The sequence below is a fragment of the Balaenoptera physalus genome (genome assembly GCF_965194825.1).
Source record: "Balaenoptera physalus genome assembly, chromosome: 8".
Lineage (NCBI taxonomy): Eukaryota > Metazoa > Chordata > Mammalia > Artiodactyla > Balaenopteridae > Balaenoptera > Balaenoptera physalus.
In genome coordinates, this window is record NC_138887.1 from 101,430,162 (window position 1) to 101,453,929 (window position 23,768).

At 42.8% G+C, this 23,768-nt stretch overlaps 1 protein-coding gene across 1 annotated transcript in view; it reads right to left on the reverse strand.

Annotated features, from left to right (window-relative positions):
• Positions 1-4,430: 4,430 nt before the first annotated feature.
• The window catches only part of UBE2H (ubiquitin conjugating enzyme E2 H), a 101,697-nt gene continuing 82,359 nt past the window's right edge, over positions 4,431-23,768 (reverse strand). The window contains exons 6-7 of the mRNA XM_082473154.1: positions 13,375-13,503; positions 4,431-8,745 (exon numbers count right to left, since the gene is read on the reverse strand). Coding sequence (XP_082329280.1) covers positions 8,621-8,745; positions 13,375-13,503 — 254 coding nt within the window. The 3' untranslated portion in view covers positions 4,431-8,620. The remainder of the gene's footprint in view (positions 8,746-13,374; positions 13,504-23,768) is intronic.

Sequence of the window (23,768 nt, forward strand, 5' to 3'; positions counted from 1 at the left end):
ATGGGGGACCCCGGGTGGGGCCCATGTCTCAGGCTTGTGTTTGAGTGACGTCGTTGGTTTTCTTTCTGGCAACTGCAGGTCACCTCGGCAGGTCCAAGTGAGGTCTCCCGCGGGCGAGACGCCCGGAGGCCTCCGGGTCCCACCCGGGCCGGCTGGGCGGGCGCAGGGGCTGAAGGGCGGGCCCTCCCGGGAGCCAGGGCCGCAGCGCGAGGCCCGCGCGCCCCCTGGTGGCAGAGGTGGGGGATGCGCTAAGATGGCCGGGGCTGGGCCGCGCCCCTCCGCGCCCCTCCGCGCCCGCCCCGGGCCCTTCGCCCCAGCCGGCTCGAGGAAGAGTCCCCAGACTCGTGGAGGAGCCACTTCCGTCCCCACAGGGGACACCTGCGAGCCCTCGGAGGGACTGTAGCGTGAGATCGCGGGCTCTAGCCAGCAGCGCGCGGCGGGGCACACGGTCGGGGGCGCCCTCGCGTCCTGGAAGCCACGCCCCCGGGCCGGGGGGCTGCAGCGGCCGGACCCAGAGGGTGCCCTCCCTACCAACCCCGGCCCCGATTCACCCGCGGCCTGCGGGCTCTGCACGACCCCAGAACATTCCCTGCGGAGGGTGAGGTTATGGGTTCTGCGCCAAATCCCTCATAAAAGTCGCTTTTGTGGTTTATTTGCGTGTCCTAAAACTTCCTGCTCTACCTGGAGGCTCCCAGGGCTGCACCGTCCAGTAGGTGGCCACGACGAGCCACTTGTGGCTCTTGAGCCGTACCAGGTGGTGACTGAGGGACTGAATTTTTCATCTTATTTATAATTAACTTAAATTTTAAAACAAGCAGTGTACATTTTTCTGTAACCCAACTTTGTTTTGGTAGGACTACGTGTTACCTTTAACGTTGAAAATGTAAGCGTCCAAATTGAGATGTGCTGTGTAAAATACACACTGGATTTCAAATAGTACAAAATTGAGAATGCAAAATATCTCATTCATTTTTAAATAGTAATTACACACTGAAATAATATTTTGGATGGATTGAGTTAAATAAAACATTAATTTTACTTTGTTTTAAAAGAAACGTGGCTATTAGAAAGTTTTAAATTATTTATGTAGATGGCATTCTATTTTTATATTTCTGCTCTAGGGTTCAGTCTGAGTTTTATTTTCTGACTCCACTGCAGGGCCCAGAGGGTGGGGTCACTGCTATCAGTGGAAATGGGGATGTGTGTAGGGAAAGGCCCTGACCCTCAAGGACCAAGCCCACAGGGCCTCTGGGCAGGTCAGCCAGGCTCACCCGGTCAACCAGGAGGCATCTCGTAGGAGCCCCAGGTGGCAGGATGAGGCTCACACAGACACAGGTGCCCACAGCCCCAGTCGAGCATGGAAAGAACACTCATCTGTGGCCTGAAGATGTGGGTCCAGCATTGGCTGTGCCACGAACTCTGTGTGCCTGGGTCTCTTGGCACCTCACAAGGAGTTAATGTGAAGGGGCCAAGTCCTGGTCCACTTCCAGAGGGGCTCCCAGGGCCAGTATGAGGATCACAAGGGGAAGGCCTCTCCGGCCACCGCTGATGCTGGCTGTCTGTGGAGGAGGGCACTGTGGAAGACTTTCACAAGTTTCTGGAATGCTGATTTGTTACCAGCACATAATTTTTTGAAATCTGTAGAAGAGCATCTTTTAAACGCTTTGTTCCACACTTTTACATGCACGTTAGTAGACTGTGGCAGGCACCTGATCCACTGTTTATAGAGCTGGAGAGAACAGAACTTAGGCTGAAGCTTCTCAAAGGGAGCTGCTAGCTCTGCGCTCGCTGACTTAGGTGGTAGAAGCCAAGGGAAGGGGAGCTGAGAGAGATCTGAAGGCCAAACCCCACCGGCTGTCCAGCAGCCCCTTCCCAGGTTAATTGTCAATGATGGGGCAGCCAGAAGGGCCAAGTTTGTCTTTCAGGGAGCTCAAGTCTGTTCCTGCCACCCCCGTCATTTGACACCAGAAGCCAAGTTTGAGCCCCAAAGAGCTCTGAGGAGCCCAGGTCCACAGAAGTGCCCCGGCTCTTTTTCAAAATTAAACATCCTTCATTATAGACATACATGCGTCTACCCCACCCCCCCCAACACACACACACAAAGTGAGGGAGAAACGCCCCTGTGTCTTTTACCTTCAAACATTAAATCCCTAGTAAGGGTAACTCTGCAGTTCTAAGATGTTCTGGGTGCACAAACCCTACCATGTGAGGCACTGGAGAGCAGGGTTGGCCCAAGGTAGGTTGTCCCAGGCTCACTCGGGCATCTGAGTCCCTGAGAAACCTGTGGGCTCCTCATAAGCAAGGCTGCTCAGTCTGTCAGGTGGCTCCCGGGCCTCTGCAGGTCCAAGGATTGTGAGAGCCAGACAAATCCTCTTTGCCCTGGTTCTAGGTAGGGAGCAGAAAACACCAGGGCCCAGTGTCACAGAAATTTATCCCCTGGAGTAGAGAGCAGCCTTCGGAGATAAGAAGAGCTTAAAGTAAGTAAAAGTTCTGGGGCTCTGAGCCCATAACTTTCTGTTCCAGGACAATATGTTTCAGAAACCCTGCATCCCTCTTCTCAGGAAAGGGGCAGTGCCTCAGGCAGGCAGTGGAGAGCCGCCTGCCACTTGGGAAGCAGCTGGACTGAGGCTGAGAGGTAAGAGTGATGCTGGGAGAAATTACTGGTGGGGGAGGGACCCAAGCCCCACTGGATGCACTGAAATTCCTCATGGTTTTTTTTTTTTTTTTAAAATAAATAAATTTATTTATTTATTTTTAGCTTTGTTGGGTGTTCGTTGCTGCGCGTGGGCTTTCTCTAGTTGCGGCGAGCAGGGGCTACTCTTCATTGCGGTGCTGCGGGCTTCTCATTGCGGTGGCTCCTCTTGTTGCAGAGCATGGACTCTAGGCGTGTGGGCTTCAGTAGTTGTGGTGCTCAGGCTCAGTAGTTGTGGCGCTCAGGCTCAGTAGTTGTGGCGCTCAGGCTCAGTAGTTGTGGCGCTCAGGCTCAGTAGTTGTGGAGCACAGGCTTAGTTGCTCCACGGCATGTGGGATCTTCCCGGAACAGGGCTCGAATCTGTGTCCTCTGCATTGGCAGGTGGATTCCCAACCACTGCACCACCAGGGAAGTCCCACTCATGGGGTTTTTAAAAGCAGCTGCCTGCGTGAGATCAATAGGATGACTGTTCACATGTCCCATAGATCTAATTCTTTCAGCTGGAAAATGGGTGCTCTAAATTCCCAAAGCTCTTTGTGTCCTAAAACTCTAACCTCTGGTCTTGAAACCTTGGTGTTTTTCAGGTTGATATAATATCCCCTCTCAGGATACTGAGTCCTATGATATGGTTTCATTTCAGAGCCTGGATGGGGTTCTGAGTCACAAAGTGTCAGTCAGAACCTACTAGTTTAGGGACCACATGTTAGAGATGAACCTGAGGCCCATAGAGCTCAAGGCCACACAGCTGGTTAACAGAAGAGATGGCACCAGGACTCACAGCGCTGGTTCCGTTCTTTGGTCCACTGTGACCTTGGCTGAGGAGTTAGTGAAGACCAACAGCAAAGCCTTCTGTTGACTGTTTCGTTTCTGAGCACTGGAGCCAGGGGAGCTTGAGATGTCTGTTGGCAGGGTTCCTGGGTGGCCTTACCCTCCTCCTCTGGTGGATACAAAGCTGTGCCTACAGTCAACTACATCGGGATGCAGTAAGGAAAAAAAGGAGTGTGGGGGAAATGAATAAGGAGAAGAAAACAGTGGAAGAGAGTTGGAATGAGGGCATGTGACCAAAGGACAACTTTTCCCTTTGTCTAAAGGGTCTTCTAACTAAATCCAGCAAAAGTAAATAGACTAATGAGGCAACATCGCCACCTGGTGGCCGAAGAGGACATATGCTTTTAGAAAGGAATTGAAATGTTGGGCTGATCCAGTGATCAGATTCAGATGCAACACCCACGGCTTTCCCCTTCCTTGTTGAGGCAGATCAGCCCCAGCAGGAAGCTGTACTGTCTGTGAATTCCAGACCAAGTGGGTACCCTTTGCTCAGCATTAGTTAACAGGGTCTAGAGGTTTGGGCTGAACAGCAACACAGGAGCCATACCTGTTGATCCACATGGGGGTAGGCGGGGTCCTCCAGGCTACAGGACTTCACAGAACAGATGGCTTTTCAAGGCTCTGGTAGAGAAGCCTCAGAGCCAGCCCTGTTTATAGCCAGCAGTCACCTGCCACTCCAGGTATAGGGGTAGGGCTCTTGTAGGCAGGGCCTCTCAGTTACTACCGCTACATATGACACTCCCTTCCCAACCTAACCCAGTCACCTGCCTCATAAGAGATTCTCAGTTTAAAAAAGAAAAAGCAAGCCATCGTCTGCTGCTCAGAGGAGCCGGATGAATAGGGAGGGTGTTTTAAAATATCGGGCTTAGTAATCATGGGGGCTGTTATCTTATTGATCAAGGTCCAGCCATTTGCCAAGGTATATACACATTTTATTTAAAAAAGTTTACAGTTTTCATTATACACAACTATTAAGAGGTTATAGTCAGAGGAGGCATTTGTCCTGTTGACAGAAGTGCCCACTAGATCATCACAATGCAAGGAAAAAGGTGGAAGGGAGGAGAGGGGGCAAGGAAAAAATAAGTGATAAAAAGCTTAGATTTCAATTAAGGGCTGGTAAGTCCCTTTTATCTCTTCAAGTATCACACAATATGTACCAAATACAATCAGTAAATAATGGCCATTTCTTCCCAAGCCCACGGCCAAGATGAATATTTGCTGAATTAAGAGTCCTGGCCCTTCCTCAGGTGAGTGGAGAAACTGCATACCTGAGGGTTTACTCTCCCTTCCCCCCAAGGGGCCTCCACTCCATTCAGTCCCTAATGGAATCACCAAGGTGTTCAGTGGCCAGAGAAAATATGAACATGGATTCAGAAGTCCAAAGAAATGCAGGTCTTTGAGCCCAATCAGAAATGATTTGATTTCAGTCAACAAGGCTGTGAACCCAGTCAGGAAGTTGGTGAGATGAATAAAACTCTAACTTTTGTTAATGGCTTTCACTTTTCTAATTGAGTCCCTAGAACACAGAAGGGTCACATGCCATTTAAGGTCAAACACTAGTTCCCAGAAAGTTGGTATCTAACAACTTCACTATGGGGGCTAGCAGAGGATCTGTCTTTCATGAGTCTCAGCCATCCCAATAGGAGGTCTAATAAAAAGCAAGTGTCAGGCCAAGGCCAACTAGGGCTTCAGGGAGCCTTGTGAGGGAAAAAATTCCTTCGAGGGGAGACACTCTTCTGGAGCTTAGATCAGCCAGTTGGCAATTAGAACAGCTTTTGGAGTGGAAGAAAAACGTTAGGTACTGGAGAGATATATGGCAACTTCTGATAATTATCTCACTAGTATAAAACGCTGGTTGAAACTGCACAGTAACCTCAAGGAGCGCGATGCGATTGAAGACAAAAGAGCAAAAATGCCAGTGTCTAGGTTGGCTACCTTAAAACGCAACCCACGAGGCCCCAGTGCTGGGGCGGCTGGAGGGTAGCGGATTGCATGCTGCTGTGGTGCAGCCATCTTGCTTTCTGGTGTTTGGCGAGAGCTGGAGCTCAGTCATTTGAACAGGGGCAAAGAATGGCTTGCGCTGGTAAACCACAAGGCAGGGTTTCAAAAATGATGGGTACTAGGGAAGGGAAGGGAAGGGAAGGGAAACTGCCAGAAGCAGCTCTGACCTACCACCACCACCTTTAAAAGCAATAATGTGCAGCCTTTCTGAGGGGCTCTGAATGCTTCTCTGAGTGTTATGATGGGACAACGTGGAAAAGCTTTTGGTGTCATACCACCCCCTGCTCCAGACTCACTCTACCATCTATTACTGGGGGCCCAGAGTCCTCAGAATCACAGCCAGGCCCTCTTCCAGCTTCCTCTCCTACTCCTACCTCTCCCAGGCACAGGGAAGGGACAAAAAGTTAGTGTAAGAAGGGATTCTGTTCAACATATCAAAAGTCAATTTCCCAGTGGAGAGGAAAAGCTCCACATAGAGCCAAAAACATGCATGGGATCAAGGTTAGTGCCCAAAAAGGACAGACTTGCACAGAATGAGAGGGTACAGTGTGATCTGGGCAGCAATTTCCAGGAGCTTCCAGTGCTAGCAGAGAAGCCTAGTTACACCTTTATCACACAGACTTGGATGGGTGCACACACACGTGCATACACACTGTAGCCATACTCAGATCTGCTTCTTAACCCCTGCAACCTCCAACAAGTCTTCATCTGGAAATTCTGCACCACCAGATTCCTAGTGCTGGAGTTCTCGATCACAGGCAAGCTGAAGTCTTTTTGTTAGAGAAACATGGATTTAGTCAGGGAACAGAGCTGTGGCACTGCTCACATACCTTCCCTAAACTTGGTTCTACTAGTTTTTTGTTTTGTTTTGTTTTTTGACAAGATTAAAAGCAATTATTATCTGGACATTATTTTTTTTGAAAGGTAATTAGAACACTATTGTTTATACAATATTGAAAAAATACAGTTTTTTATTGTTTGAACTCAAATCACCACCCAGCACTTTAAGCCTACCCTAAGTCGCACCTACAAATAACGGTTATAGCACAAGCAAACTGCTAATTCAGCAGGTAAGCAAGTTAGACAGTGCCAGCAGAGACCCTCCCTCCCCCAAAGTAATGAGAAGACAACGTGCTAGATAAGAGTTAAAGTACTCCATTACATGTTAAATAGTTAATACTACCCTTCCAACAAGCCACAAATGCTAGATAGATAACTCAGTACGGTTAACTAACCACAGCCCTACATAACTGCACTTTTAATTTTTTTTTTTTTTTAAAAAGAAAACCTTTTGCTTCATGCCCGTAATTAACATAAAATAAGTACATTCTTTGTTTTTTATTTAGGAAAATAATCATGCTAAAAGCAAGTTGTACTTTATATAGATTTTCAAAGAAAAGATTGATTGTGCTTTTTGAATAAAAAAGATAGGGTATCTTCAATCTCATTGACTCAAATCTTGTGGAATATAGCACTTATAAACTAAAAACACACAGAGAGAAGGATTAAATTATCCCAGTAGGACATTCAAAAATCATCTCGAGAAGATTTCAGGATTGGCTAATTTTGCTATTGTCCTACTGGTTGTGTCAACCCCCCCCGCCCCCCCCAACTACTGTCTGAAGTTCTCCAAATTCAGCAGGCAACACTCAGATCTGAAAGAAACTCTGCCAGCAACCTGGACATATGGTTAGCTGAGTAAACATTTGATTAGCAGGCATTTAAACTGATTTCCTCTTAACATATACAGGAGAGAAAATTCTCTTCCTTCAAAACCTGTTCTACATCATATTTCTGAATCCTTTCCTCCTATTCAGTCTCACTCTGAAAAAAAAAAAAAAAAAAAAGCTGTGTTTGTTTTTCCCATGTAGAGTCACTTTGGGTACAAAAACCTTTACTTGTTCCAATTATTACTCATTTTAAATTTAGAATGTGAGTTGGGTCTAAAATACCTATTTCCCACTCCCACGAGCAGACGATGACCCGGCTGCTGCCAAGAGCAGCAGCAGAAGGGAAAACAGAATCAAAACCTGAACGAGAGTACCCAGGAGTCACAGCCACCAGGAGGGTCTTCTTCCCAAGTCTAATGGTCCACTGAGTGGCTGTCCAAGGAGGAGGCCATCTCTTGGTAGGTGAAGATTAAATCTGCAACCTAAGCACAATGCACACACACCAAAAAGAAAAAAAAAAACCCAAACCCCACAACCATCCTCAAATATAAAGCTCTGAGTCCAGGGTAGCGGTCTCACAGTGGCCAACAATAGGATGAGGATGTGACTCTGCACGTGTTGGATGAGAGGAAACATCTTCCCAGTCACTTTTCTCCTCCTGTCCTGTCCTCTCAGAAAAGGTCTGGATTACAAATTCTACCCCCAAGAAAAAGAATCAGATTCAGAAAACATTTCCAAAAGGTTCTCCAAAGCAAAACACTTGTGGCTGCAGGGCCTGGTAGCGAGAAGGGCAGGAATCTACATATAAAAATGTACTTAAAATCCAAGTCAAAAAAATTGTTTTAAGTTTCAATACTCCAATTAGCTCCCTGTTTTATACTGTTACTCCACAGAAATGGGGCCACCTAGGATGCACAGGAAGAAGCAGCTCTGATTCTGACATGGCTGGCTCTAAATGCTCCCAAGCAGGCCTTTTCCTCCCCAATTTTTTCCTTTCCAGTTTGAAAAAGCACTATTCTATCTTCACATCCAAGAGCTGGTTGGTTTGGTTTGTTTCTTTGGAACCATCAATAAAAGAAGCAACTTTTTCCTGTTATTTTTACTCATGTCTATCTATCAGAGCGGCTGTTTCTTTTGACAGTTCAGTAGCACACAGGCTGACTTGGCTAAATGGACTTATGAATGCATGCATTCGGACCGCATATTGCTACCAAAATGGAATGTGGGAATATGCTATGCACCTCAGGTTGAGAAATGACCAAGAAATCAAGATCTAAAGGGTGATATATAATATATATATATCAATGCTATTATTCATAAAAACCTTGTTTAGTAATAAAAAAAATTGCTTTGTTTAAATATGAATATTATAGTCTGCTTCTCATGGTTAGGAAATAATAGTCTTTCTGAAAAGCAGGTGCTTTTTCTACTACAACTCCATATCCTGGGCCTCATCTTCCGAAAAGTCAGACATAGAACTCTCCGATGAACTGTCTCCGGTGCCCTCTTCCTGCTCTTTCAGTGCCTCCTCTGTCGCATATTTCTGGATGTACTCTGCACAGGGGGTTGGGATAAAGAAAACACAAGGATAGTGAGCAGGCTGGCATGTGCTTCAGCGACCCCAAAGCTGGCAAGTCCCAGGGAGGTTCAAGTTTTCCCTATTCGGTATGGGCAGTAGGGAACAGACAATGACAAAGATGACAGTTATTATAGTCACTAAATCTAAGGGGAAAATTGTACAGGGAGGTGTCTTTGGAGTTTATGCATTTCGCCCCCTTAGTAAGGGAGGCAAATCTGAACACTTGATTTGCAGGGGAACACATACACTGCACCGCCATGCTAGATCTTCTTTGGGCCATTACCTCCCACGTGGATGTGTACAAGACAGCCGACCACCCTGGGCCTCGCCTGCAAGGCTCAGGAAGGTCGGCAGACGTCCAGGACGGTGTCTGGGGTTAACCAGGCCCCAGTTTTCCAGCCAGGGCGCTCTCACTCTCTCCTTGTTGCCTACTGATATGGCTGCACTCCTCCAAACTTGATGGACTGGGGAAATGTAAACCTCACATTTTCTTTTACTTTCTATGTTAATAAAACTATTCACCCCCCATATAGAACAGGACTAGTTATGATTCCATAGTAATTTATAAGGAAATCCCCCATCATTTTTAGATTTGCAGTTATGTAATTACAGTCAGCCCAAATCTATTATTTTAGAAATAGATTTTAGTCTAAACAGATCCTGCCTGTCAGGTTTTTGAAGCAGCTGGTGAAGACAGTCTCTCAATCTGCTCAGGAATGAGCTGCTACCTGGGGACACAGCTAGCCTGAGTGACTTTACCACCTATTAATTTATTTACCTGAAGATTTATGATGCTATAGCCTAGGCTGTATCTGCTAGCTGAAAAAAATGTTAAGAACTGCTGAATACACAATTAAACGTTTTCCTAAAACCCTAGGTGCAGATGGTTTTTCAAGTAAGTAGCCTACACACAGTATGAAAAGACAGGACAGAATCCTATCCAGAAAAACACATCCTCACGTCCGTATGCTTTGTTTTTCCTCCTATGGAGTTGCAGGGACTAGAAGAGAAGGTATATGGGCCAAGTCTGAATGATGCAGTGCAGGGCCAGCTAAGATTATTTTCTATATTTTCAAAGGGCTGTTAAAAAGGAAGAAAGAAAGAAAGAATGAGTATGTGACAGAGACCATATGTGGCCAAATCTGGGCCTTTACAGAAAAAGTTTGCAGGCTTCTGACTTACACCCCTACAGATTCATTAGAGCAAAATTTTATGCTGAGATAATGAGGTTTCAAAAGCCCCTGGCTAGGTAGGAACTTGCATTCATTTATTTGAGAGTGAGAGAAATGTTTACTAAAGCCTTAGAAATTGTATTTTTACTCTCTAATGGGTTGGCTACTTTGTTTCTTCCTTTGTAGAAAGAAGTTGCTGCACTTTGACACTGCTCTTGGACACTGCAAGTTGACACTATCAGCCTTCTTCAGTATATTCAAGGAGACCAATGTGTATTAAGTGCTTATTGGGACAATGCCTTCCAGGAGATAGAAAAATGAAGAGCAAGGTCACTAATGAGCAGGAAACACAGACAAAGATAAAAGCAGTTAGGGGGTGAAGTGCCATCAATGGGAAGCAGGAGGAAGGGACTGTGGGCCCTGAGAGCCAGGAAGGCAGTATCTGCACTGACCCTTGAAGCAGCTCTGGCAGCTGCAGCATAGGAGACGCCACTCCAGGGGAAAGGCATAGACAGCCTCGCCAAAGCACAGGGTAGAAGGAAGTGGCTGGGATGTTAAAACACATTAAGAGAGAACTACATTTGTTTTCTTTCTTTTAAAAAATCTGAAGCAAGTAAGGCAAAATGTACAGGCTTTGCTATAGTTGGATAGTGGGTACGTGGTTAAGTCACTCTGTTTTTCTGTATGGTTGAAAACTGTCCCTGAAGAACTAACGAAGCAGATACAGTTGGGTATCTGAAATTTATCCAATTTGTGTGTTACATATTGATACATTTAGAGGAGTAAAGGCAAAGATGTAGATCACACACAGTGACAGAGAGCCCTGAATGGCAGGCTAAGATGCCACTCAGGAAAGGTTTTTGAGAAGTGACATATCTTTAGACAGCTCCAATGGTGCCCCATCCTACACAGTCCAATATTTACAAGATAAAATAGCACCAACTAAATATGAATCATGTTCACGGTAAGAAAAGTTAAATACACTGACCTCTGATGTCAGGTGTGGAAACTGTCTACCTGGAGGGGATTATCTAAAGCGGTAAGGGGTGAATTAGCTCCCTAATGGGTGGGGGATGGAGAGAGGGGCCGAAGGACCGAAATCTTATGAGAATGATCACGTTTAGGAATGGAATGAGAAAGTTTTCAGAAAGGTAAGGGGTAAAATACCAAAGCTGCAGAGAGGAAAATGGGTCATGAGAAAAATCCAAATGATTAAGAAGAGAGGAGGACTTCCCTGGTGGTGCAGTGGTTAAGAATCCTCCTGCCAATGCAGGGGACATGGGTTAGAGCCCTGGTCCGGGAAGACCCCACATGCCGCGGAGTAACTAGGCCCGTGTGCCACAACTACTGAGCCTGCATGCCTAGAGCCCGTGCTCTGCAACAAGAGAAGCCCCTGCTCGCCGCAACTAGAGAAAGCCTGCATGTAGCAGTGAAGACCCAATGCAGCCACAAAAAAAAAAAAAAAAAAAAAAAAAGAGGAGAGAGGAGGGGAAACAAACAGCAGGACTCCTAAAGGAGTCCACAGGAACAGATAAAGGCTTCTGACACGGGGATACCTTTGACTATGGGGGTGGTGGGCAACCAGGAGGAGAAGGAAGACCAACAGTGCTAGGAGGAAGGGGATAAATGGAGAACAAGATCATGTTGGTGGGGGGACTGGGTCTGAGAAATAAGATCTCTTATTTCCTGTAGGAAAAAACAAAGAAAAGATTGGGGGGGTGATATATATAAAGGTAGGAAGCTGGGGTGAGCTCAGGTCTGATAGTCATGATCTTCTCAGATTACTAAGGAAGTGATAGCTAACACTAATGTTTCAGAAATCTAGAGCCCCCTAAGCTAGAGCTTGCTGTTCAAAGATAAAAACGTAGGTTAGGTTCCTTTTGTAACTGGGACTATAACAGATATGTACTAAAACAGGAATAGTGTTAACTAGAGGCATAATGAATATAAGAACTATAGAAATATGCTCTGCACAGAGATATCTGTGGGTTGCAGACACTGTTAAGTGATTCTTATGTCAAAGTAAGACAGTCTCATAACAGAATTTTATCTGGTTAAAAATGAAATACATGTTTTCTTGAATTATGTTTCTTTGGCTATGTCAGTGTTCTGGTTACATAAATTAGATATTAACTTGCAAAGCACCTGAGACCTAAGTAAGTTAATTAGAGTAGATTTATTTTTACTTTATCTCAACAAAAAGTACCAAACAATACCCTAAGAGACCAGGGGAGAATGAGAAGACGAAGAAAAGGAAAAACTACTGTTCAATAAATAGGCCCAGATGCTCCCATCCTGTCTCATACTTTCATATTTAAGAGTGAAGACCTATGCATTCTGGGTTCTCATAAATTATTTCTACTGCCATCTCCTGCAAATGTGCTCAGAGGGGCTGTACACTTTGCAGAAGCTCATGTTCTGAGCTGCTATGCAGATGAACGAGTCAAGCTAAAAAATGGGTAAATACCAGTGCCTGCCATTTGTTAAGAAGAGTAGGCCTATTTTCATGGACTTTGAATTCCTCTCCTATCTGGTGGAACTTTATGTATCTAGACTTTTCACTATGAAAGTTCTCAAACATACACAGAGATAAAAGGACAACGTGGTGAATGCTGGTAACCCTGTGTGTAGCTTTAGCTGTTCTTTCACAACCACATTTTCATTTTAATGAAATTCGTGTCCCATTAGCCTGTAAACTGAGAATGGGAAAACAGGATCCTAAATCTTAAAGGATGAGCTAACTAGTGCTACTACTATTTGCACATTTCTAAACTTTAATAGCACATTTTAAGTTTTAATAGAAAAATCCATAGCACCAGGGCACTGGGGCCAGGTATCTGCAGTAGAAATGTGCCTTAGATGTAAACTTCCCAAAATGTAAGCAAATCAGTATGGGACCAAGAAAAGAAGCCAGTTGGGTAATTTTTATTCAACAGGTAAAATGATATAATAAAACAAAGTCTAAAGATGAATTTGGTAATTATTTCCCAACTCCCAAAGTTAATTGCTGTCCTGAAGGGCCAGGATGATTCCATTTATAAGCCCATGTGAGACTATGCCTTTCAATTAATACTTTACTCTCAAGTCCAATTTTCTAAGACAAGAGGAAGCAAATGAAAGCAAAGGTTCTTTCATATAGGGGGTCACAGGGATTTCTGGCAGTGTTATGTCTACTACCACCCAACTAATAAGTCTCCCACTTCCTTATCTTTCCTTTTTTGCTCTCTCTCTCTTTTTTCTTGCTGAAACCTCCAGCTTTCTAAAGGTGTCTCTGACCCTTGAACCTATAGAGGCTAGTGAGCTCTGCTCCAGCCCACAGCTGTCTCTTTTTAGGCCTGAGAAAAATTACGAGTAACTAAGAAGGGCTTTTAATGATCAAAACCTAACAGACTTTTAAGTTCTTCTGTCTTCAGGCTAAGCTATTTGCCTTACCTTTAATTTTCTGCTTGTATTCTTCTGGTCGATGGAGGTACATAGCTGCAGCATCACCATTGAGAGGATCTATGGGGTTGGGATAGGCCAACAACTGGGGCAGGAAGGACTCAAAGATATTGGTAAGATCTGAAAAACAAGCAAGAAATACATCATGCACGGAACAAGCAAGTTCACCTAAAATTCACTTGAATTCAGTAGTCAACATATTTAACTACACTGATATTTTTTCATAAAACAGTGGTCCATTACATGGGACTTATATTATATATTCCTTTCAATACCAATTTTTAAATTTAATTTTAATTTGAAGAACCAGGTAAAGGTACACTTGATATTCTCTTTGAAAGGCAACTGTCCCAATTCGAATTCACTCCACTCTGTAAACTGAGATTTTAGAAATACTACATGGTTTATTAAAACTTGTACCCCAATACTGTACAGCACTCTACATTCTTATAACGCGAGCAGTTAATTTCTTAACATCGCCATTTTCTACAGCTTTGAAAATCCCCACTCTGAAAGTATTCAAGCACCAGATCTTAAAAGAACTGAATACAATTATATAGGCCTTGACATTTAATTCAATTCTCCTAACTTCTAATGGAGGTAAATATAACCAGTTTTTCAATTATTCTAGGTAATGAGGGTAGGAACCTATATGAACCACTTAAAATCATAAACAATCATAAGACAGATAAGCACCAGTTTACTGCTTTTATTAATAATCATTTTAATAAACATTAACAACTCCCTTCTTACTAGATTCAGCACAAGGTGCTGGGTGTACATCTACATACACAGCAAAAACAACAAAAACCCTGCAGTTACCTAGTGTTTTATAAAGGAAGTAGGGCTTGAAAACCTGTAAAATAAACCACACATCCACATAACTTCAGAGATGCTCTAACTTCCACTCTATTTGCTGCTCAGTTAGCAGACAGTGAACTGTGGAACCTTAGCGCTTCCATCTCTCTGCCCACTCTAGTTACTCATCATGTTTTATAAAAAACGTTTCTGTTTCAAGAGGGAATGCTGAAGTATAGTAGCATAGAAACTACTCTTCAATTTATTCTGCTTTTTTAATGGATTTTGTTTTAGAGTGAGCACTCTCATGCAGTGTTGTAAGTGAATGTTTGTCAAGCCATGTCACCTTAGATTAATGATTCTCAGCCAGGGGTGATGTTGCTCCCCAGCGGCCACTTGGCAATGTGTAGAGAAAATTTTGGTTGTCACAACCGGGTGGGGGAAGGTGTAGGGGGGCCACTAGCATCTAGTGGACAGAGGCCAGGGATGCTGCTAAACATCCTACAATACAATGCACAGGACAGCCCTTCACAACAAATAATTATCTGGGACCAAAATGTCAATAGTGCTGAGGTTGAGAAACCCTGGTCTAGATAAAAGGGGTCAGCAAACTTTTTCGTAAAGGGCCAGAGTAAATACTAATTTAGGCTTGGTGGGCCACATTTGGTCTGTCACAGCTACTCAACACTCAGCCCTGCCACTAGCACAAAAGCAGCCATAGATAATAGATAAACAAATGGGTGTGGCTGTGTTCCAATAAAACTATATACAAAATCAGGCAGCCAATGTTTGCTGACCTCTGCTCTAGAAATCCTACGAAAAGCAGATCATCCTTGTCACTATAAGGTTAAAAAACTGAGCAGTCAAAAAAAAACCTAGAGCTGCACTATTCAATAGAACTTTCTGCAATGATGATAATGATCTGTATCTGCTACCAATATGGTAGCCATGTGGCTACATGTGGCTACTGAGCATGTGAAATATAGCTGGTTTGACTGTGAGGACTGAATCTTTCATCTTTAATTCTAATTAATTTAAATTTAAATAACTACATGTGACTAGTAGATCCCATATTGGACCACTCAGGTCTACAGAGTGATATATGGACTGTGCTGGCTGTACTTCATGACAGCCAGCACAGTCCTACTCTCATGCACCAGATACTGACACAGAGCAGGTTTACCTTCAACCCCAAGTTAGGGACTTGGTATTACTGATAAGGCTAACTTTCCAAAGAACCACATTAATTTAAAATTCCCACGTACCAGGAAACAAATACAGAGATCCTTAATCAAAAAAGCAAAACAAAAATGATCTTCCAACATAACCCCAACCATCTGTGGCAGGATTTTCACTGCTGTTTTACATATATATATTTTAAAGGAAGCAGCATATTTAACAAACCAATAACTATGCATGGTACAAAATCATTGAAACTATTTGTAAAGGCTAAGGGACAGAGAAAAATGCTTATGTTCTAATGCTGAATAGAGAAAGTCTGTAAAATATTATATTCTCTAGAATTACAATGATGTACACCGTATGATGCATAAAAATATTTTAAAAGTTATACATAAGAATATTTTAAAAGTTATGTCAGACTTCCCTGGTAGTCCAGTGGTAAAGAATCTGCCTTCTAATGCAGGGGACACAGATTCAATCCCTGGTCAGGGAACTAAGATCCCACATGCCGTGGGGCAACTAAGCCCGTGCACTGCAACTATCGAGCTTGCATGCCTCAACGAGAGAGCCCGTGTGCTGCAAACTACAGAGCCCATGCGCTCTGGAGCCCACACACCGCAACTAGAGAGAGAAAACCCGCAGGCCACAACTAGAGAGAAGCTCAAGCACCACAACAAAGAGACCACGCACTGTAACAAAGGATCTCACAGGCCTCAATGAAGATCCCGTGTGCCGCAACTAAGACCTGACACAGCCAAAAAAAAAAAAAAAAAAAGGAAAATAATAAAAAAATAAATTAAAAGTAAATAAAATTTTAAAAAAAGTTATGTCAAAGCAAAAGTCTTGTAATTTCTACTTTTCACACTTCAAATGACACTTTACTTTTTTTACCTTTAAAAATAGCATTTGCATATAAATGTGTCCTTTCTACTTTTGCATATGTTTGAAACATTTAATAAAACATGGAAAGTCTGAAAAAAATTTTCCTCTCTTTATCCTTAAGTGGGTGGGTTATCAAGGCAATGGTAGAAAATGCTAAAAGGTAAGCAAATTAAGAAGAAAAAACAAGGGGTGTGAACCCCAAGTTTTACAAATTGAACATGATCCCAGAGCAGAGAAGAGTTATAGTAACACTAATATTAGTAACAGTAATAGTAATGGCAGCAAGAGTTTACACTTACACAGCCCTTACTACAAGCCAGGCCCTGTAAACACTTTACTTATACACTCTTAATTTCACTACAGCCAATAAGGTAGGTACCATTACTATCTCCATTTTGCATATGGGGAAAATGAGGCACAGAGAGGTTAGGTAACTTGTCCAAGGGGCTGGGTTTCAAACCTGGGCTTATGCACTACGCTGCTTCTGTTAGTGGATAAAAGGAACACTGTCTCAACCATGATGGCAAAAGCTTCCCACATCTCTGCATCAAAACTGTATACCCTCAGAGATGGCCACCCTCCTCCCCAAAGTTTTTCTTTCTCACATGTTCAAGGCCAACAGGATGGTCTCTAAGCAGAGAATGTTCAGGAGTTTCTTGGCTGAACTGTCGGGTATTTCAGAGGCAGTGTGCTTCAAGTAGCCCAACCACAGGAAGTAGTCCATGGCCATGCACAGATATTCACACATAGTAAACTGGGGGCCTCTCCTGCCACATCAGCATTATAGGTGCTGCCCCCAAAAGATTAACAGCTGAATGTTCCTATCAAACAACAAAAAACTTGGAAAAAAAAAATAAAGTGCAGGTTTTACTTTAAGTTCAGAAGCACTTCAGGACTTGAGAAATATTGCAGACAACATGTCTCATAACTAGGTGTTTCATGTGTTCCAGGAAAAGATTTTATACCCCTCACCACTACTTTTAAGTTTTTCAAGCTACCAATAAGTGGCTTTGCCTATGTATTTGTTCCAAACAAATAAAAGAACCCTCAATTTAAAAAAAAACCCCTCAATTATTGGTTTTTCCTTCCTGTGTCTACTGTCTTCCTACATCAACATACTTTTGATCCATTTTACAGATGTGCTGAGTCACACCTCTAAAACAGAAGAGCAGAAAAGGAAAAGTACGCAGCCCAGTTTTGGGTGAAGATGACAGCTTTTGAAGGCCAGGATGTTGTTGCCATGGCCATTTTAAAGCAGTAAAGTACTCCTGAAAGCGGCTAACAGAATGACTACCATTGAGAGGGTCCTCCCCAAAGAAACATCTCTCAAACAATCAAATGTGCACAAAATCTTCTTTCAAGATAAATATTCTAGCAGAAGAGACATAAACCATAAACCAAGAATGAAATAAAGATACTCATCTTCAGAAAAATCCATCATAATAAAATTTTTTCCCCCTAGAATTGTTAATAATATAAAACATCTATCAGTTCCAAAGTCTTTTAAAAATCACTGACCTTCCACTTTTTGAAAGGGAGAGAACCAGACATGGATCGCACAATCTAGAGATTACAGTCAGCTGCCCCCATTACTGGATGCCTTAATTTTTAAAGAAAGTCCAAGATCCCTGAGAAGTATGGTTTACAATGAGCAAACAGCTCTTACTTTTGCCTTGGACTAAATCAGCACTTACCAAAATGCAGTCCATTAGGACTGATTCTTCAACCTGATCTTACAGTATTAATGTTAACAATATTACAACACTCATAGTTCAGCTTAGGCACATAAACTAATGATTTATATCCATATTTAATTTTTAAAAACACTCAAATTATACTTCTCTCTCATCAAAAGCAGCATTTACCCCACTCAGTCTACAGCAATGGTTCTTGGGCAAGTCTAGGTCCTGGTTGTTCGTCCATTAAACTTACCCGCAGGGTTTTTTTCAAAATATGCATGCTGAGGCCTCATACCTACCCCAGGGATTCTGATTTAGGATTGGTTAGCATCTGCATGTGTGTGATATGTGTGCAGAAATGCACTACCTACCCTACACACTCCTATCCCCAGAGACCAAATGGGAAGAGCTATGTGCTTGTGGGTTCTCTAGTTCAAGAAAATGTGCAGGTCTTGGCAGCTAAGCTGCTGAAGAGGCTCTAATTTAGTAGCCCTCCCTGACCCTTTCACTGTCCTTTTTCTGCACACTGCTGTCACCATCACTCCCCCCAGGTGGAGGTATTCCAAACTATAGGTAGGAGAGCAGGTCTCTTCCTTTCTGCATCTCAATTTCTTCATCTGCAAAAAGAGAATACTGCAGTTCCTTACAAGAAGAAATACACATTTCTAAAAATGACTATAAAATAGGCTTCAAACTACATCAAAGGACTAGACTTAGATATTAATACAAATATGCCATCTTCTCAGAAGAAATTTCAGCTACCTGTATCCCTCAAGGAATACATATTAATAATTAAAATGAGTCACCCACACAAAAATGCACCAATTCTTCTTTTTTTTTTTTGTCTGTGTTGGGTCTTCATCGCTGTGCGTGGGCTTTCTCTAGTTGTGGTGAGCGGGGGCTACTCTTTGTTGCAGTGCGCGGGCTTCTCATTGCGGTGGCTTCTCTCGTTGTGGAGTGTGGGCTCTAGGCACGTGGGCTTCAGTAGTTGTGGCACTCGGGCTCAGTAGTTGTGGCTTGCGGGCTCTGGAACGCAGGCTCAGTAGTTGTGGCGCACGGGCTTAGCTGCTCCACGGCATGTGGGATCTTCCCGGACCAGGGATCGAACCCGTGTCCCCTGCATTGGCAGGTGGATTCTCAACCATTGCGCCACCAGGGACGCCCCACACCAATTTTTAAAGTAAAGCCACCCCTACTCCAGGTGACTCACAAAAAGATGGGTACATGGCTTAAAAGAGAAGACACTCAGGAGGGGATGAATCACATATCTCATGTTTTATTCTTGGCTGTTTATGAACCAGTGACCGTAAGTTATTTCTTCTTCCTCTATTTCCTTTGAACATTAAAATGGAAACCTTTGTAAAGCATACTGCTATCTTCAGATTAAAACCTTGTGGATGCCAAAGCTTGACTTGGTCAGCCCCATCAGCAACCACAATTACCAAGCAGGCAGTCCTCTCAGAGACTTGAACTTGCATAATCTTTGTTTGTTTTTCAGATTTAACACCCCAAATGCTGCGACTCAGAAAACACCACCATGGTACAGCACAGTCATGGCCAGGTACCACCAGCCATCAGGGCCCTCCTCCCTTCTCCAATGCCACCTATCCTTCCCCCTTTCCTCACCCTATTCCTTGTTCCCCAGACGTCCGAGGCCCTGGGTTCCTTCTTTTTAAAGCAAAACAAACAAACAAAAAACATACAGAAAAACTTGTCTGGAAAGACATCAGCCGCTTGCTCAGCAATGTGAATTCTGTGGTCTTTGTATTAATACAAAGAGTGTATTTTATACTCTTACTCCAGGAAGCTCATCATCTCACAATTTTAAAGAAATAAGTCTATGCTGATAACTAGCAAATCCTTCTAATTGGTCCTTTACATTTCTGGTCTTAAACATGCCTAAAATTATTTCCCTGAAAACCTATTCCTTTCTCCTAAAACCTAGATTGACGGCTCCAAACCTCCGGAAGGACCTTGGTTAGGCCCTCCTCCTTTATTCCATGTACTCAGTCAATTTCCCAGACTCACTATTAATCCTAGTGAAATGCCTCTAGTTCCTCTTCTGTTTCCGCTGGCATGTAACTACATCAAGCCCAATGTATCTTTCTAGACCTGACTTAGGACAACCATCTCTGGATGGCCTTCCAGGCTCCAAACTCTTACCTTTGGAATCAGAGAACACTTCCTTAAAACAATCACTCAGGTCATTTCCCATCAAGAGCAAGTTCCTTTTGTTTTCCTACAAAACTTCGTACTCCAGAAGCATGCTATCCATACAAACTTACATTTTACTGACCTTCTCCCTCCTGGAGGACTCCTGGCTTCCAAAGCTCAGAATCACTGAGTTAGCCATGACTCCTTAAGGTATTTAACTGTTTTGTAATTCAATAGGGAGCAGGGCTAAAAGGACAGGAAGAAAGGAAAAGTCCTGCTCACAATTAGAGAGGTAAAAAGATGGGTAAAAACCCACAAGAAGTAGATTCTAGTGAACCAGAACCAATGACTCTGCAACCTCCTCTTTCCATGGCTTTTGGCCATTATAGTTGAAGCTGACGGCTAAATAAGTTGAGATCACCTGGGAATTAAAACCATGTTATCCGGGGCTTCCCTGGTGGCGCAGTGGTTGAGAATCCGCCTGCCAGTGCAGGGGACATGGGTTCGATCCCTGGTCCGGGAAGATCCCACATGCCGTGGAGCAACTAAGCTTGTGTGCCACAACTACTGAGCCTGTGCTCTAGAGCCCGTGAGCCACAACTACTGAGCCCGCGTGCCGCAACTACTGAAGCCTGCGTACCCTAGAGCCCGTGCTCCACAACAAGAGAAGCCACCGCAATGAGAAGCCCGCGCATCGCAACAAAGAGTAGCCCCTGCTCACCACAACTACAGAAAGCCTGCGCGCAGCAACCAAGACCCAACTCAGCCAAAAATAAATAAATAAAATAATTTAAAAAACCCAAACCCATGTTACCCTTGATTTGCTAGAGAAAATCATCAGCTGACCTTTCAAAATCCCACTGATTGACTTTGTTCATCTTATAAGGAACTGTAATTAATTCATCATATTGCTAAGCAAGCCATGAATTTATAGTTATATGTTCAAAATAAAAACAATCATAAAATTCCATTTCATTTGCTCAAGGTTTTTTTTTGTTTTTTTTTTGGGGGGGGTATCTAACTATATGTATAAAAACACACTGACATATATGTGGTCAAAGTTTATAAGACTGAAACAGGACAAATAAAATTTCCAGATTTCTTCAGGTTATTTAAGAATTTTGGGTTAATTAATACATCTTTACTTTTCTACTCTTGTCAGCTCTTAAGAAGTTGCACTATTAATGATGAATTTGAGTCTTTTACTTTAATTTTCTTCTGCTTGTAGTCTGTGAATACTAAAAACAGTGAAATTCTACCCCTTAAAAGGAGGAGGAGCCAGAAACCTATACCTCTCTTCAGCTGGAGGATCGGCATTGCATATAATATATCAAGCAGTTGTTATGTATGAAAGACTGAGTAAGCAGTGGGCCCTAAAAGGTGACAGACATCCCCTAGAGGAACACCTCAATAAAGCCAGTTAGGAGGAATGCCTTCAGATAGGCAGGTAGATTTGAAAAAAGAAATGGCCTTGAGATTAAATATTCTCTTACTAGCTGTTTGAGGGCACACATGTGGCAAGCTGAAGCAGACCACCACAAAGACTTGTGTGGTGCTGTGACACAGAACCAGCTGGCCACTGAATGCTAACATGCTTTAATGGAATAATACATACAGCAAACCAGTATCCCAGACGATATATTCAAGAATGTATCCAATCACTTAACTGAGAGGGTCTTCTGTGTGGATAAAATATACAAAGGGTGTGAAACTCATTAGATGTACACGTGATCTCGTGTTAGTCCATGTAGATCTTTTAAAGATAGAATAAAGTCTCATGAAGAGGGTCATGCATACAAAAAACAAAACTCTTCTCTCCTCACACCTCTTAAAAAAAGATCGAGAGCAATCAGCAGGAATTAATAAGAATCAGCAAACACTTGAAGAATTTTTGCAATATTCCTGAGAGATACACTTAATCTCACTACACTACCATTACACTTTTTTAAGTATTCCAAGCTAAAAACAGGCATTCCTGTTATATGTGAAGAGCAATGTCAAAGACATAGGGTACTAATGAAAAGTTGGTGGAATACCAGATATATCCTGCTAAGTGCCAGATCACCAGGTCACCAACCAGAGGTGGGCAGTTTTATAACACGGAACGTTTTAAAGCATTCCACCCTCTTAGAAAATCATCTTCCATCCACTGCCTAATTGCAACTCCCTCTCCACAATGTATTTAAACTGTAGAGATCTGCAGAAGGAAATGAATGCTACTACATAGATCAGAATGAAGAAAACAGACTTTTGTTCATCAAAAAACATTCCCCTTGTTGCCATGTCAATCTCAAAACACTTCCCACCTTACTTATGTGTTCTTTAGAGGTCAATTCATCCTGGTTTAAACCTGGTATGATCCTGCTTACCTTAAAAGATTGCAAGCTAAAACACGGTAGTAGGATTTGTTATTACCCTTCTAGAAATGAGGGCAGTTAATGTATAATTAGCTAGTTGGGTATTCTTACAGTCATACTAAAACTCATTATTAAAGTTTTAAATTACTAGGCAATAATTTAGTTTGTCTTTAATGTCAGAAAAGAACAAGATAACTTCATGCAATTATAAGATAAGTGACCATGCATGGGGAAAGACTTTACTTAGACACAGTGATCACAAGCAAATGAAGAGAAAACAAATCCATAAAATCACAATGGAGCCCTGAAGCTACAGCCCCAAAGAAAGAAGAACATGGCTGTGGCTGTCTTTCAGGACCATAGCCTGGCTCATATCCCACGATCCACAAAGCCTGGACCACTCCATGGTTCTAATGCTGACTGTCAGTGAATGTGAACGTGGTGTTTTTAATGAATTTCTGCTAAATTGTTCAACCCAAGAAAGCCCCATTTTTCTATGTATAGCTAATTAAACTCTTGGGCCACATGCCAACACCAAATCTAAATATCTACAAGCAGACAAAGGAGGTGGATCATGGAGCTAGCACTGTGGAAACCATCAAATCCAAAACTCAGCATATTTCTTCTTTATCTACTACAGCTGACCCTTCTCCATAGTACTAGAAAGAAACTGCTCTACCTGGGTCTGTCTAGGAGACTCATAATGACATCCAGCTGTTCCAAAAGCAGGATGATGTTTGTGATTCCAACATGGATGGATCAATACTGAGTTCTCAAGCCTGTTCAAACAGTGGTTGCTGGCCACTCAATCATCCATGCAGATAGATAAATGTATCTCTTATCTCTGCAACTATACTAAAATGTCTAGAAACATAGCTAGTAAACACTCAACGCAGCATAAAGCATTATTTTAAGATACAGTTACCCTCAGCCAAAATTTGAATTATTTGGAAAGATTCACAGGCTACCTGACTGAAAAGAGGTATGTAATAACAATGTATTTCCAACATGGAAAGGCTTAAATTCATTTAGCAGCTTAAAATCATTAGGTTACAGCATAGTACTATTAAGTAAATTTATTATTTAAAATTTTTCTAAATGCCTAGTAAAAGAAGCACTGTTTCTCCTAATTCTAATCCCAAAGTTCCTGAAGCATTCCTTTTGTTGTAGTCAAACTCATTTGTCTGTTACTGACCCCCCAAAATGACTCTAGGGGAAATAATTTCCCAAATGTTGATTTTTCTCACCAGCAAAATCAGAGGACTATCCAGTCCATTGGCTAGCAACCCTAAAGGTGAGAATAAAATTATAAATTGCCCAATTTTATATGAAA